General features: G+C 35.5%; 2 protein-coding genes across 2 annotated transcripts; one reads left to right on the forward strand and one right to left on the reverse strand.

Annotated features, from left to right (window-relative positions):
• Nucleotides 1–238: 238 nt before the first annotated feature.
• Nucleotides 239–5897, forward strand: LOC106132361 (uncharacterized). The gene is made up of 9 exons (XM_013331742.2): nt 239–376; nt 1049–1245; nt 1359–1533; nt 1903–2002; nt 2210–2475; nt 3567–3809; nt 4198–4433; nt 4801–5056; nt 5329–5897. The coding sequence occupies exons 2-9, from the start codon at nt 1112–1114 to the stop codon at nt 5518–5520; spliced, it is 1602 nt and encodes a 533-aa protein (XP_013187196.1). The 5' UTR covers nt 239–376; nt 1049–1111; the 3' UTR covers nt 5521–5897.
• Nucleotides 5898–6306: 409 nt separating this feature from the next.
• LOC106132359 (acyl-CoA Delta-9 desaturase) lies at nt 6307–12786 on the reverse strand. The gene is made up of 5 exons (XM_013331741.2): nt 12586–12786; nt 10886–11118; nt 9945–10075; nt 9429–9634; nt 6307–8695 (listed from the first exon to the last, which is right to left on the reverse strand). Exons 2-5 carry the CDS (start codon nt 11100–11102, stop codon nt 8191–8193), a joined length of 1059 nt encoding a protein of 352 aa, XP_013187195.1. The 5' UTR covers nt 11103–11118; nt 12586–12786; the 3' UTR covers nt 6307–8190.
• Nucleotides 12787–13909: the final 1123 nt, after the last annotated feature.

Consider the following 13909-nt stretch of genomic DNA (forward strand, 5'->3'; position numbering starts at 1 on the left):
GAGAATGGGCTAAGCTGTTGGTGTCTTTTTGTTTCAAATCTAATAAGATAAGTACCTAATCAGAAGATCATTGGTGCAAATTTAGGTAATATATATTTCACGTCGCAGGCAAAAAATCAATTTTGGCGGTCTAAAGTTACATGACATAAGTATCATGAATTCTTGCGACAAACTTGGCGCATGCTCTATACCGCTTCTCGTGAATCAATATGAATGTTTGTTTGTCATGCTACTGCGGTCTTTGATCCAGTAGAAGGAAACTAGTTCTAGCTGTGAGTAAAATCAAGAATTCACGGTGTATTCGTGTGGCAGTGAGGCCGTGGCGGACGGCGAAAATTCTGTCGTGGCAGGCGGCGGCCTCGCCGTGAATAGTAAGGTAAATAAGTAGCAGTTAATTGTTCGTATTGTAAACTTATAGGTTGGTACCCTCTTATTGTTAACATAAACTTTTGGTCAAGTAACGTTAACCAACCTATCAATAGTAAGTTATCCAACTCAAGTATTAACTACTTAATTAGGTAAAGTATCGACATATTTAAGAATCCTTTCTATTTGAAGACCGATATTTAATCACAAGAAAGTTTAGTTAGTTTTGGAAGAAGTAGGTAGGTAGTAGTTAGTTTTTACTGAATTACCTATAAATATTTAAAAACTAGCTGTTAGTTATATGGACAGGAGCAACTTCATCGGCAAAAATATAAGCTCGATCGAACTGTCCTCTTTGTATGGAGGGTTCTAAACCATCCATTATTTTTTTTCTAAGAAACTGTCTAGCGCATAGATTGTGTGAGTAGTATTTTTAATATTGAAGAAAAAAATATGTATAGCTTGCCGTTTTACTTACCTAAGTCTCCTGTATGACAAAATTTTCATACAACGCGTACCTAATGTCGCTTTCCTTCTCAAAGCAAATAGGTTATTAAAATATGGATAAGTTTTGCCAAGATAGAGAGACTACTTAGGTAGATACAGTTATTCATAATACTATGTTTTCTGTATTAAAGAAAGCCTTTTAATGTAGGTTTAATAATACCACGATGACTTGCAGGTGTATCCAAGTCCGGGGGCGGCGCGCGGCGTTTGGGCGCTGCCGCAGCCGCCCCCATGCAGCATGGCGGCGGAGGAGCCTCTCCCCCCGTGTTCACCCCTCTCTCCGGACGCCCCACAAGCTCCACCGAGAACCATCGCCAATTACAACCACAATTCTGACCTCCATCAGCTCATTTTTGAAGCAGTTCGCTCAGGGTAAAGAACATCTAGCTGTTCAAGTTCAATAAGTTATGATAACCATTAAAAGTATAGTTGAATGGTTTTACAGCTGCATTATAATACTAACCATAAATTCTTATAAAATCTAGCGAGGTATCTGAGATCGAGCGGTTGGTAGAGAAGCTAGGTGTCGAGGTGTTGAGCGCTCGTGATCAGCATGGCTATACTCCGGCACACTGGGCGGCCCTGGACGGCTGCGTGGCTGTGATGCGCTACCTGGTCGAGAGGGGGGCGCCTATTGACCTCTCCTGTCTGGGCACGCAGGTATAGCTATGAGCTTATAAAATATACTTAAAAGAGATAAAGTCTCATTTAGAGAGATCGGACATTTGATGCACTTTGGTTAATTGGACTGTATTTAAAGAAACATAGAACGAACTTGGGCATAAGTTCATCTAAACGATTTAATGTTGTGACCCTTATTGTTAAACTCAATAACATTGATTAAAATACACATTTGAGTTTTTAAAATAACAAAAACTAAGAGGTTTGAGCAATTGAGCATGTAATATAAAATGGTCAAAGGGGTTATCTAGGTCCTACCTATAAAAGGACACAACGGGAACAAACGCCAGGATGTTAATATCTATCTCATTGTTGAGAAAATTCATACTTGTCTTTGTATCGTTCCAGGGCCCACGTCCCATCCACTGGGCGTGTCGGAAGGGCCACGCATCCATAGTACAAGTGTTGCTGCAATGTGGAGTAGCTGTTAATGCAGCTGACTTTAAAGGTTCTCTACTAACTAACTCTTCTCAATTTATCTCAGTTTCTTATCCCAAATCAGATCATCTCCGAAGAAAGTCAAATCACTGGTTTATTTAAAGTAATCTGCCACGTTTAAAAGCTTTTCATTTAAGTATTTTCGCTAGAACCTTGGGTAAAAATCAATCCGAAATACCTAGCGCTAAATATACAATAACAAAATATATATTTCCAGGATTGACACCCCTAATGACGGCGTGCATGTACGGTAAAACCGCGACCGCTGCCTATCTCCTCGGCATGGGGGCTGCCACCAGACTGTCTGACATCAACGGAGACACAGCCCTACACTGGGCCGCGTATAAGGGTCATGCAGACCTGGTCAGACTGCTGATATACTCGGGCGTACCATTACATTGCACGGATAACTTCGGGTCGACACCCCTGCACCTTGCGTGTTTGTCCGGCAATCTTACCTGCGTGCGTTTGCTATGTGAGAAAGTAAGTAATTTGACCTACATTGAAGTATGATATGTATACGTACTACATACCTAAAAAGTACCTACTTATTTATAAGGGTAGTCTTAGATATACTTATGGTCTAGCTGCCGTGGGAATTTCTAAGAATTAAGGATGTCCATGCATCCTCCTAATAAATATAATAAATGCTAAAGTTTGTAGATAAGGATGTATACCTAGATGTGCATTTGTTACTCTTTCTTTTCTTTCTGTTCTTCTTTCGCGTAAAAACAACTGGACGAAATAAAAGAAATTTGGTACACGGGTATGGGGTACCTACCTACCAAGAATAAACATGGAATAACATCATAATCATAATAATTCCGGTTGACTGGAAGAGATCCCTTCATTTTGACGGCCTCTGTGGCGCAGCGGTAGTGCGCTTGTCTGTGTCACCGAAGGTCTCGGGTTCGAATCCCGGCCAGGGCATGATGAGAAATGAACTTTCTCTGATTGGCCTGGGTCTTGGATGTTTATCTATATAAGTATTTATTATAAAATATAGTATCGTTGAGTTAGTATCTCGTAACACAAGTTTCGAACTTACTACGAGGCTAACTCAATCTGTGTAATTTGTCCCGTATATATTTATATTTAATAAGTCTGCCATTGCAAGTGATTTGTTTCTTTTATAACTATTTTCTTGTTACTGTGGTTATTTCTATGCAATAAAGATATTACAAACAAACATCCTTATAGTACTTTTACAGATTCCTGACTATTTCGGGTCTGGAATTGGTTATGAATTTAATTTAGTATACGTAAATGTTTATATATTTACTTTTTTATATTTGTATGTATATGATTGTTAAGTCTTAAGCATCATACTCGTAAATGAACTGTTGTTCACCTTTGTCTCAATTTTGTATGCGATCCTCTTATTGTCAGGTTGGCTAGAAGAGATCCCACTTAGGGATAAGCCCGCCTCCTTTAGTAAACAATAAAGCATTTATTTAAGTACTTACTTACTTTTTATTCCTACGGAAGAGAAGCCCAGGAGCGCGGCTAAATTCAATATTAATTAATTACTTACATGCAATATCGCAATAAAACTATTTAACTCGTTGTTATAGGTAAAGGCAGAATTAGAACCACGTGACAAGAACGGCAAAACCCCACTGATGCTGGCCCAAAGCCACCGGCATGCCGAGGTGGTGAAATTGCTTCAAAAAGAGATGAAGAGGAAGTCTCATTGGATGCCGCCACTCTCTGAACTGTGGGCGCTGCTATTTGGAGGCGCCGGACAGTCCAAAGGCCCTTTGCTGTTCTTTTTGATCTCTGTGTTGCTGTGGGGTTACCCTATGTATGTTATCCGAGTGAGTATTCAGGTTTAAATTTTTCTTCTTACTTTAAAAATATCATTAAGATCCCATGGTAGCTTAGATCAAGTATAAAAAAATATGGTAGATAAGTTCGTAGTTATAATTATAGTAGTAAAGTAGTACGTTTCTATTCATCATAATCTACGATGTTTATTCAGCAGCGGTAATTTTATACAATACATACATATTTATATGTTTTTTGTGTACATGACTTGTAAATAAATAAATTAACAAAATAAGTAATTTGATTCGAATTTACTATGAAATATTTTTGGAGCACATTTCCTAAAAACCAAAGGAGTTAACTAAAGAAGAGTGTGTAGAAAAGAGAGTTCTTAGTTGTTCCTAAATATGCGAATAACATGGTAACATCTATTTCCAGTGTATACCGCTCACATGGAACACCCTGCGACTCTCTCACTACTGTTTCCTGTATTGGAACGCTATAATGTGGCTGAGCTGGGTGATAGCCAACCGTCGGGACCCGGGGTACATCCCACAGAATTCTGAGACCTACTACCGGGCAATCCGACAGATACCCTACTACGACAAGTGGAAGAAAAGAAACGTAATTTTGTCAAGATTGTGCCATACTTGCCGATGCCTCAGACCGTTACGGTGAGTGAAGGGCTTTTCTTTAATTAGGCTAAGTATTTATAAAATATGCAAGATGGAAAAATATCTACTTGTTTGTGAAGGAATAAAATAGGTCTTATTAAAGTGAGAGAAAAAGGCAAAGTTTAAACTAAAAAGGTTGTTACTTAAGTACCTAGGTGCCATCGGTACATTGCAAAACATAAACTGAATTTTGATACTAATACCACACATCCATGTTTTTCTTGTGAATTTCATTATAAAACTATTAATTCCTGCTAGCAGAGTCACAGAGGTCATACGAGAGTCGCTCCATCTATATGATCAGACTAACCCACTCCTGGAACGTAGTCAAAAGACAAAGGCCAATGGATATGTTTATTGTCCACAGAGCGAAACACTGCCGCATCTGCAAACGCTGCGTCGCGTACTTTGATCACCACTGCCCTTTCATCTACAACTGTGTGGGTGTCCGGAACCGCATGTGGTTTTTCCTTTTCGTCATGAGTGTTGCCATAAATTGCACGCTATCAATATATTTTGCTTGTTATTGTCTGGTACTGGAAGGTTTTGGACTCTTGTATGCGCTGGGGCTGTTGGAGGCAATAACATTCTGCGCGTTAGGATGGATACTCACATGTACTTCGGTAAGTGTTCTAATAAGAAATTTGGTTTTGCATAATTTGCTAGTCATACTGAAACAAACTATACAGAGCAGTAACTAATAACGCTGAGCTTAGGTTTTAGTGGTGTGCATTGAAATTTTCAAAATTAGTAACATGTTTTATATGTTAAATTGGGTAGGTACCTATTTGGTCATAAATCTTTTTATCAATTATTTATGAATTTCCCATGAATGAGTAATCTGAGGGCCAAACTAACTTATTTTAAAATGTAGTAATTAAAGGTCTTTTTTCAGGTTTTGCACGCTTGCATGAATTTGACGACCAACGAGATGTTTAATTACAAGAGGTATCCATATCTAAGGGACAAAAGGGGGCGGTATCAAAACCCGTTCTCCAGAGGACCAATTATGAATCTCATAGAGTTTTTCGTGTGCCTTCCCGACAAGTGCGACGAACAGGATATTTTTCATGAAGAATCTATATGATGTGAATTTAATGTTTAAATTTCTATTGTTACACGAAGGGAAACGCATCTTTATTTTTTGCGTGTTACGCTAAACATATTTTTCCTTGGTAGAAAGAAAGAGATTATATATAAAATGATAATTCGCTACTCATCTATTTTTTGGGAATTGTTACATAGGTATATGTATATTTATCAAAAAAAATCGTTAAATATTAGTAATTTTATCAACATCCCACGCTGATTGTTATTATATTATGCTACTGGCAACACTGCAATAGTGGCACTATACAGATTATTTCAATAATTAACAGGCATTATGCACGAATTTTGACCTCATGGCTCGTCGTATCTATCAAGTACACCAGCTCCTGTAGCATGGCATGCAAGATGCCGCTTTTTTCGCACAAAAAATATCGCAATTTTGCTTTTTAGTGTTTCGCGCAATAGAAACGGCCGTGCCATGCTATAGGCGCTGCTACCAGAGATAACTTTTTAAACCTAGGTATATGGGATAATGTAAAACTGCTATATTATACAGAAAATCGATACCCGTTTGTTTTTTTTTTTAACCTCTATTTAAATATATTTACTAAAGTATTTGGGCGTATAAATAGATATAGTTTTAACTTACCTACCTATCTATAAAGGGGTTATATAGTAATAAGTAATTAATAAATTATTAGCAAAGTAGGTACGTACTTTGCCTTCAACAACTTCGATTTGACAATGTATATGTATATTACCACGGTTAAGGCCATTTCGTTTTACGAAATGGTTTGCAATTTGCAAATAACAACGCAACGAACCACTGTCAGAATATTAATCGAAGATTACTAAATACAATATATACAAAATATTGGGTTAGCGCTATCATTGTGTTCATAAATAATACAATTTAATGGTTTTATACAATTTATTTACTTTTAAATATTTCTAAACAACAGTTATACGCCAGCATAGGCATTTGAACTACATTTTTAACATAGTATTCAAACTGACGATATAAGTTAATATTTATATCTGTGCATCAAGAAGATATTTGTGCAAAAACTATTTGATAGTTTTTTTTTCTCATAAAGACAAATACCCACTTTAATATCACAAGTCTACCTTAGCACACATCAGTCAATACACATCACAGGGCACAAGTGAATGCAATCATATTGCTAGTTTATTAACACATATGCCCATACAATGTGCAATTATTAATCTTTTATACCACATATACCTACTATAATAAATAAAATCATAAATACATAAAGATTCTCAATCACTATAAGGTTTCACAAATGAAAACTTATAAAAATGCAACGCGACTAGTCACTAACCCAATTTTCATGCAACATTTGCTCAAATATGTGGTTTACAATACTGATGTGTTCAAAATATTATCACATACTACAGGTTGAATTCTAAGTAAGCTTAGCTTATTACAAATTAGATATTAAAAAAAAAAACATATAAATAGATATTGGACAGACGTCTAATTTATCACTTAAGTTCCTACTTCGTAACGCAACCACTGGTTCTATAGAAACATACCTATAATAAAAAGCCTTATAGTTTTCTTACTTACGTAATAAAATAACATATTTTGTAGATATATAGATACTTTAAATAGTACTTTGGTGATGGTCACCTACAGAAAAACTAAAGATGACCTTAAAGGAAGATATGAGCAAGTTCCAAGAGTTCAAGTTTTTCTCACTTGCAAGTTGTGCTAAGGCAAGTACATATTAAAAAAGTCAAACACATAGGTAGGGTTGTACACATACAATCAATATTTAGAAAGCTTATTTTGTATTTACTATGTACATTAACCATTTCATATTATTTAAAGTAGTTAACGGTTTTATAAACTTTATCATTTTCGCCTTTTTTATTCCAACACATAGAAAAATTATGTACTTGTTATCAAAACATCATATTACTCTTGACATAAATCCTTATTTAGTATTAATTATACACTGTATATTAAAACAGTCTTAAAAAAAAGTAAAAGTGAACTAGGACAATTTCCTTAGAAAAATATAGGCAATGGATATGGCCAACTTGCTTGCACTAAAACAGCCTCTATCTTTATTCACGTTTCCACCATCAATCTAGTACCAAATGATTGATGCCACTTTTCATGACCTTGTTTACACCAACGTAGTAACATGTGCAAGTTTGTAAGAAAACAAAAAATCTATTTTTGGAAAGATATTATGGAAGATTCACCCACGAGATTTATTATTAAATATCGCTTTCATGAAAAATAAAGTCTTACATATTACCCTTTAGATATTACAACAAGCTCGATGGTAAAAACTGTACAAAAGAAAAATGGAAGTTATTTACCATCACCTTATAATCATTTTGATTGAATAATAATTGATCCTTTATTTATTGAACCGAGTCGTAAAAAGTTACTTTATATTATGCAATATACTACTTAAATAACTTATCACTGCCACAAAAAGTGTTATGACATAAAGTACATTAGTAAAGACGTGACATGTAAATAAATTCGTCACACTATTGTTAAAAAAAATGTCGGCAACTTTACCTTTGTTCTAATGCTTACTAATTAAGTTTTTGCCCTCTGTTGAAGTAAAATGTTTAACACTTTGACTTCATCTCGTAGTATTGTAATGTTTAATTTATGCAAGTCGCTTTTTCTAATCAACCATGTCTAATGGACATGTTTCTAGTCATCTTTCGGGTGTATCCTTATAGCGGCGGCCATTTCCTCACGAGAGTGATCCTTATCACCCCAGCCCCATAGATGGTGAGAACCATCTCCTGTTCTCTTAGCGCGGCTCCTAACAATTTCATCGGAAACAGTTTTCAGATCGTACGCCCAACCGATTTTAGCAAAGAAATTGATGAAGTTAGTCGTGAAATTGAGCATGTTGTTGCCAAGTTCCGCGGTCTTGTAGTCCCAGGGGAAAGTATGGTGGTAGTTGTGGAAGCCTTCTCCGAGCGCGAACATGGAGACGGAAATATTTTCCGAAGGCTTGATGTTTCTATCGTAAGGCTTATCGCCCCACTTGTGAGCAGCAGAATTGACCAGCCAGGTGACGTTAAGGATGAAGGCATACCGGAAAAGAGCGGCCACGAAGAAGGCGTTGGTCCAAGTCTCGCCCCAGTAATACACGGGGATGACCGTAGGTAACACGAAGCAAGTGAGGGGCATCAGGATCAAGTAGTACCTAGAAGACAAATAGTATATGTTATTTTAATATTGGCTAGCGATCCGCCCCGGTTTCGCACGGGTGCAATGCTGATACTAAACACACTATAGAAGTCGGCCAACACCGCCGCAAGCGCTACTTCCCGCAATTTTAAATCTGTAATATCTTCGAAAGTATTTAATTAAATCTTGTGCTGTGACGAACCATATAGATCTATATTAAATCAACAATGTATTTAAGCTATTTAATTGGATAAGGATTAATGCTGTATTGATTAAAATCGCTTCAAAATTTGCCATTATTTGTCGTAAAAATAAAATGACAAAAAAATGTTATTGTGCGAGATCCATGAGAGATAGACATATACCATCGCGGAGTTTTCTGTAGACCTTTTCAATTTTGATAAATCTCGTATGGTTCAGCCTGCGTTTGTAATGTTAGCGGAAAAAAATATGATCACATTAGATACCTCAAAAATAACAGTATTTCTCCACTATTAAATGGATGTTAATATACATATAAACCTCCCTCTTGAATCACTCTATCTATTGAAGAAAACCGCATCAAAATCCAGTGCGTAGTATAAATATTTTAGCATACAAAAAGGGACAGAGAAAGCGACTTTGTTTTATACTATGATTACGAACCAGATTAAAACAGAGGATGCCAAAAACCAAACAAAGTCAGAAAAAGAAACAAGTAGATATAAACCTATAGTTATAACAAAAAATATATATATTTTCATACTCACTTCTTTTGGAATCTCAAAATGGGGTCAGCATATAAGTCACTAAGGTCCAGACCTTTGCCTTTCCTCTTAAGTTCAGGGTGCTTCCTAACCAGCAGCCAGCCAATGTGGGAGAAGAAGAAACCGCGGGTCGCGTTGTGGGGATCAGCATCAGTTTCCGAGTATTTGTGGTGCATTCGGTGGTCGCGAGACCAGTCGATTGCAGAGTCCTGGCGCAAGGATAAATATGTTAGGAATAAAGCTTTAAGTAACTAGGCCTCCTTGTCTTGTCTTCAAATTTAATTTGTGGCTGTTAAAGTGCACATTAACTCATCTGATGTTCGGAAAACATTGAACCAAAGTAAGATTTTAATAAATACATACTATGGAATCCCTATTAAAATTTAAAGATTTAAGTTTAAATTAACAAAAATATAGTGGTTCAATTGTTTGTTGCAGCTAAATTCCAGCGACATCTAATAAATACGTAATTTTAAAATAATGTCTACTAACACAGGTATGCCGTGTAAATTGTTTTACCTGGAATGCCAGAGTGTTAAAGATGACAAGTATCAATCTGAGTGGCCATTTAGCTTTGTAGGACTTGTGGGCCCACAGACGATGGGCTCCTGCCGTTATTCCCAAGCCTGACATCACATACAGAATGTAAGCTGTGGACAAAATATGTTGCTGTCATTTAAACCAAATGGATAATTTTAATTTGTAAAAAGTAAATTGAAAATTTTTGGAAACATATCACCCTATTTATTTAACATACATATATACATATGGTCACGTCTATATCCCTTGCGGGGTTATTTATTTAAACACTTTAAATAGTCAAATTTTCTGTCCTTTGTATTATTTTCAAGAGTTATTTGGGAAAGTTTCTATGGCTTCTTCATGGCAGTTAAAATGTAAGTGGAAAAAACGAGGCTCATATTTTTTTAATGATCAATGAATATGATCAATATAAAATTTTAATATCTTAAGTCTGGTGAGAGTCTGAGAGTTATTATTATTTTGATTGACAATTAAATATTCCATTGTTAAAAACAATCAAGGGATCGCAACGAACACTTAAATTAGAGATTAAAATATATCTGATATAAAATAATCATTATAATTTGGGTATATAATAAATAATTTAGGTTGATAAGTATTATCATGACTATCATGATAATTTCATCTAAGTATGCATATTGTAAACATATCATGATATAAGTGATATCAATATTGCACATTCATATACCTAACTATAAGGAAATATTATCTCTATCAGAGGAAAATCCTTCTCATTAATTACCATAATATTTGATTGTAAGCTTTGGAGCTTGGGGTCAGCTTCAGTAAGCAAGTATGTAAGTGATATCTAAAGATAGATATATCTGAATCATTTAGCATGTTTGAATTCAATTCAGTTGAATAGGCACATAAAGCAAACAGCCTGAAAGGAGTAAAGTATTCCAATTATTACTCACCAAATATATCTGTCTGCCATTTAGCATGGAACAAGAACAAGTAGCCACCATAGAGTGCAGCAATGTGGAGATAGGCAAATAATATTATATTTCTCCACACATATTTTTTAGGGTAATTGTCCGCTTGCTGTACAGGGGCGTGAGGTAGGGCCAGGTCTGGGGTAGCTGCATCCGTCTCAAACAGAACCCCATTAGCATCTGTGGCATTTGGAGCCATGTTAACTTCTTTAAATCTGTAGAATGAAGAAAATTACTTATTGACATTTAAATTTACTCAAATGTATACAAAAATATCTACTTCTTATAAATTAGAGACAACAACCTACAACTTAATAGATTTTGAAAGCAAGTGTCAATAGACATTATTCTAGCTTGCATGTAACACCTTAGACCCAAACTTGCTTAACATCAGACAGATGGAGGACCCAAATTTACAATTATAAAAAAAATATATTTAAATGTTTACTGTAAAAATCAGACAAATTGAGCCAACCCCAAAGTAAGAAATGATAAAACTGATGCAACTTTATTTTTTACCAATGCTTAACATTTTAAATAATAAATCTAGAAATAAAGTAATCAGTATTTTCAAGACTGTTTGTTGGCTCTGTCTAACCCCAATGGATTCTATATCCCGTGATTATATGTATGTAGAAAAATAACTGTTTTAAAAGCCCCAGTATTTAATTAGCTAGCAACTTTTCTCTACCTTTTACAGTCAGATAATTATTTTTACTGCTGAATTGCAATACCCTTGTGAAAAATATTTTTATTTAAAACAAAACGTCGTGTTTGCGTACTTTTAACTACGTTTAAAAAATTTACTGCGACATAAACTTAACATCGATTTGCAAATAGGTACCTAATTAGAAGATGATGAGTATGTTAAACCCATTCTTAAACTTAGGCGGTAAAATATTAAATTTATTATATATCCTAACAAGTAGTTCAATAATATGAATTAGGTAAAAATTTTTGTAAATAAGTAATACCTTCCGGGACAATTTTCACTTTCAATATGCATAATTATTTACAACAGAATGCAAGAAAGTTAGTACTGTTACTAACTATGAAATACTATAATTAACTGCAGTCTAAAGTGAAAATGATTAAATTTCTCGGTTTTAGGTGATTTTCAGCTGCTTTTTCTATTTTCTTTCAGTGAATTCACGTTGTTGTGTTCGCATTCTACGCAATTTTTTCCCCGGATGTGAAAGTAAAAGTATAATCAAATGACATTGACATATTTCTTTTTCGACTAGGAGGCGCAGGCTTCAATTTCATAAAAAAGTGCATTCCCATACAATTCTTATGCAATAAATTTATGTGACCAAAATAGTTAAACATCCATACCGAATATAGGATTAGACTTACGATATTTTGTAACTGAGTAAAAAATTATAAGTTGAAATCTAGATACACGCACACCTAAATAATATCATAACTTATCCCACATAAAATTGCAAATAATGCATATCTCCATAAACGGACATTAACTCTCCACAGTAGGCACAAACTTGCGAATTGCATACCAATGTATTAGAATATCAGTTGAATCGAAAGATAGAAAAATTATTGAAGTCAAATCCAAAAATATTAATTTTATTGAATTAAGAACCTTTGAATGTTTAGAGTTTATTTAGAATAAGGAACTTTGCAGATTTAGAAAACTCCATGTAAAGGTACAAAACACAACTTACCAAAAATAATTGCAATAAATATTTACGGTCAGGTTCATTCACAACACTTTTAAATTTTATCACTGTTCTTACGGGGGCTAACGGTAAGTAATGAATTTTTATTTGGCAGCGCGGATATATATACAATGATTAAAAAGATTACTCATTCGTAATCAGGTCCGCAGAGCCGCAGTTCACGTGTTGAACTATGGACCACAAGTCGTGTTTGCAGACTACTGTCTGCAGTGGAATAGATTTGCACGGTCTTGAGCGCTCGCAGGTCGCGCGGGTCTCCGCGATTGGATGGCAGAGTGGCGCGATCCTATAACCACGTCACTCACCCACATGGTGGGCATCGCCGGCCGGTCACGAAACGTGAATGTGATCCACATCACTCCATTTATTATTCTTGTCTTTACTAAAGATCAAGCGGGAAATCTAGACATTGTAATCTAGGGCTAAGAGATGATCTGTTTTTGCATCAGTTAACATTTAATATATTAAATCACTACTTATATTATTATATTATTTATTAAGGCCTATTTTCTCTGTCTCTAGGTATGTAGGTATGCGCTAATTTCGGAACAAATGAAGATTTATATCTATCTAGAGATGCTACCCGGGGCGGGTCGCTCGTTAGTAATAAAAGGTACTTGTGTACCTACCTACTGACCGACACTCGTCATAAGTTACCTACATTGGTCGTTGTTACTGATAGTAAAATTTCGTTGAATGCTCAGGTTCAAATCCTATACCGGGGCCAATTAACTCTATTTCTGAGATATTTCTGTTGGTTTGTAGCTAACTGTGGTCTCACTGTGAGAGTAAACATCGCGAGCTAACCCGTAGATTCAGGCAACTACCTAAATGTGTTTCATTCCATGTCGATCCGATAAGTTAGGGCGTTAAGTTCCTCTGCAAAGGCTGTACCGACAGAAATCATTTCGTATAGTGAAACACGACTTACCTAAGCATGGTTCGCGTTCACAAGTGGACCCTGGGCTGTTTTAGAGAGGTGAGGATGCAATCGGCACTAACGCCAGGAGGATGATGGATGATCGAGGTACTTACTGACTATCTCCATTATACTTAAATGTTTAAATGTCTTACTTTTTTAAGAAGCGGTTTGTTGTGTGTTGTTTGTCCAAATTTAAAATTACTTACATAGCGCGAAAAGATTGAGGCTGTGATTTTTTATGATTCCAAAAATTTTCATTTTGGAACACGAACCTATTATTTGTCTTTGCAAGATTTTTAACCATTATTTTTCGTGGTGGTGCAACTTTTATACAGTGTCGTTTTTTCGCATACCTACCTAAAATTACTGAATCGCTTTTTGATGAAA

This window comes from Amyelois transitella, chromosome 14 (assembly GCF_032362555.1).
Source record: "Amyelois transitella isolate CPQ chromosome 14, ilAmyTran1.1, whole genome shotgun sequence".
Classification (NCBI taxonomy): domain Eukaryota; kingdom Metazoa; phylum Arthropoda; class Insecta; order Lepidoptera; family Pyralidae; genus Amyelois; species Amyelois transitella.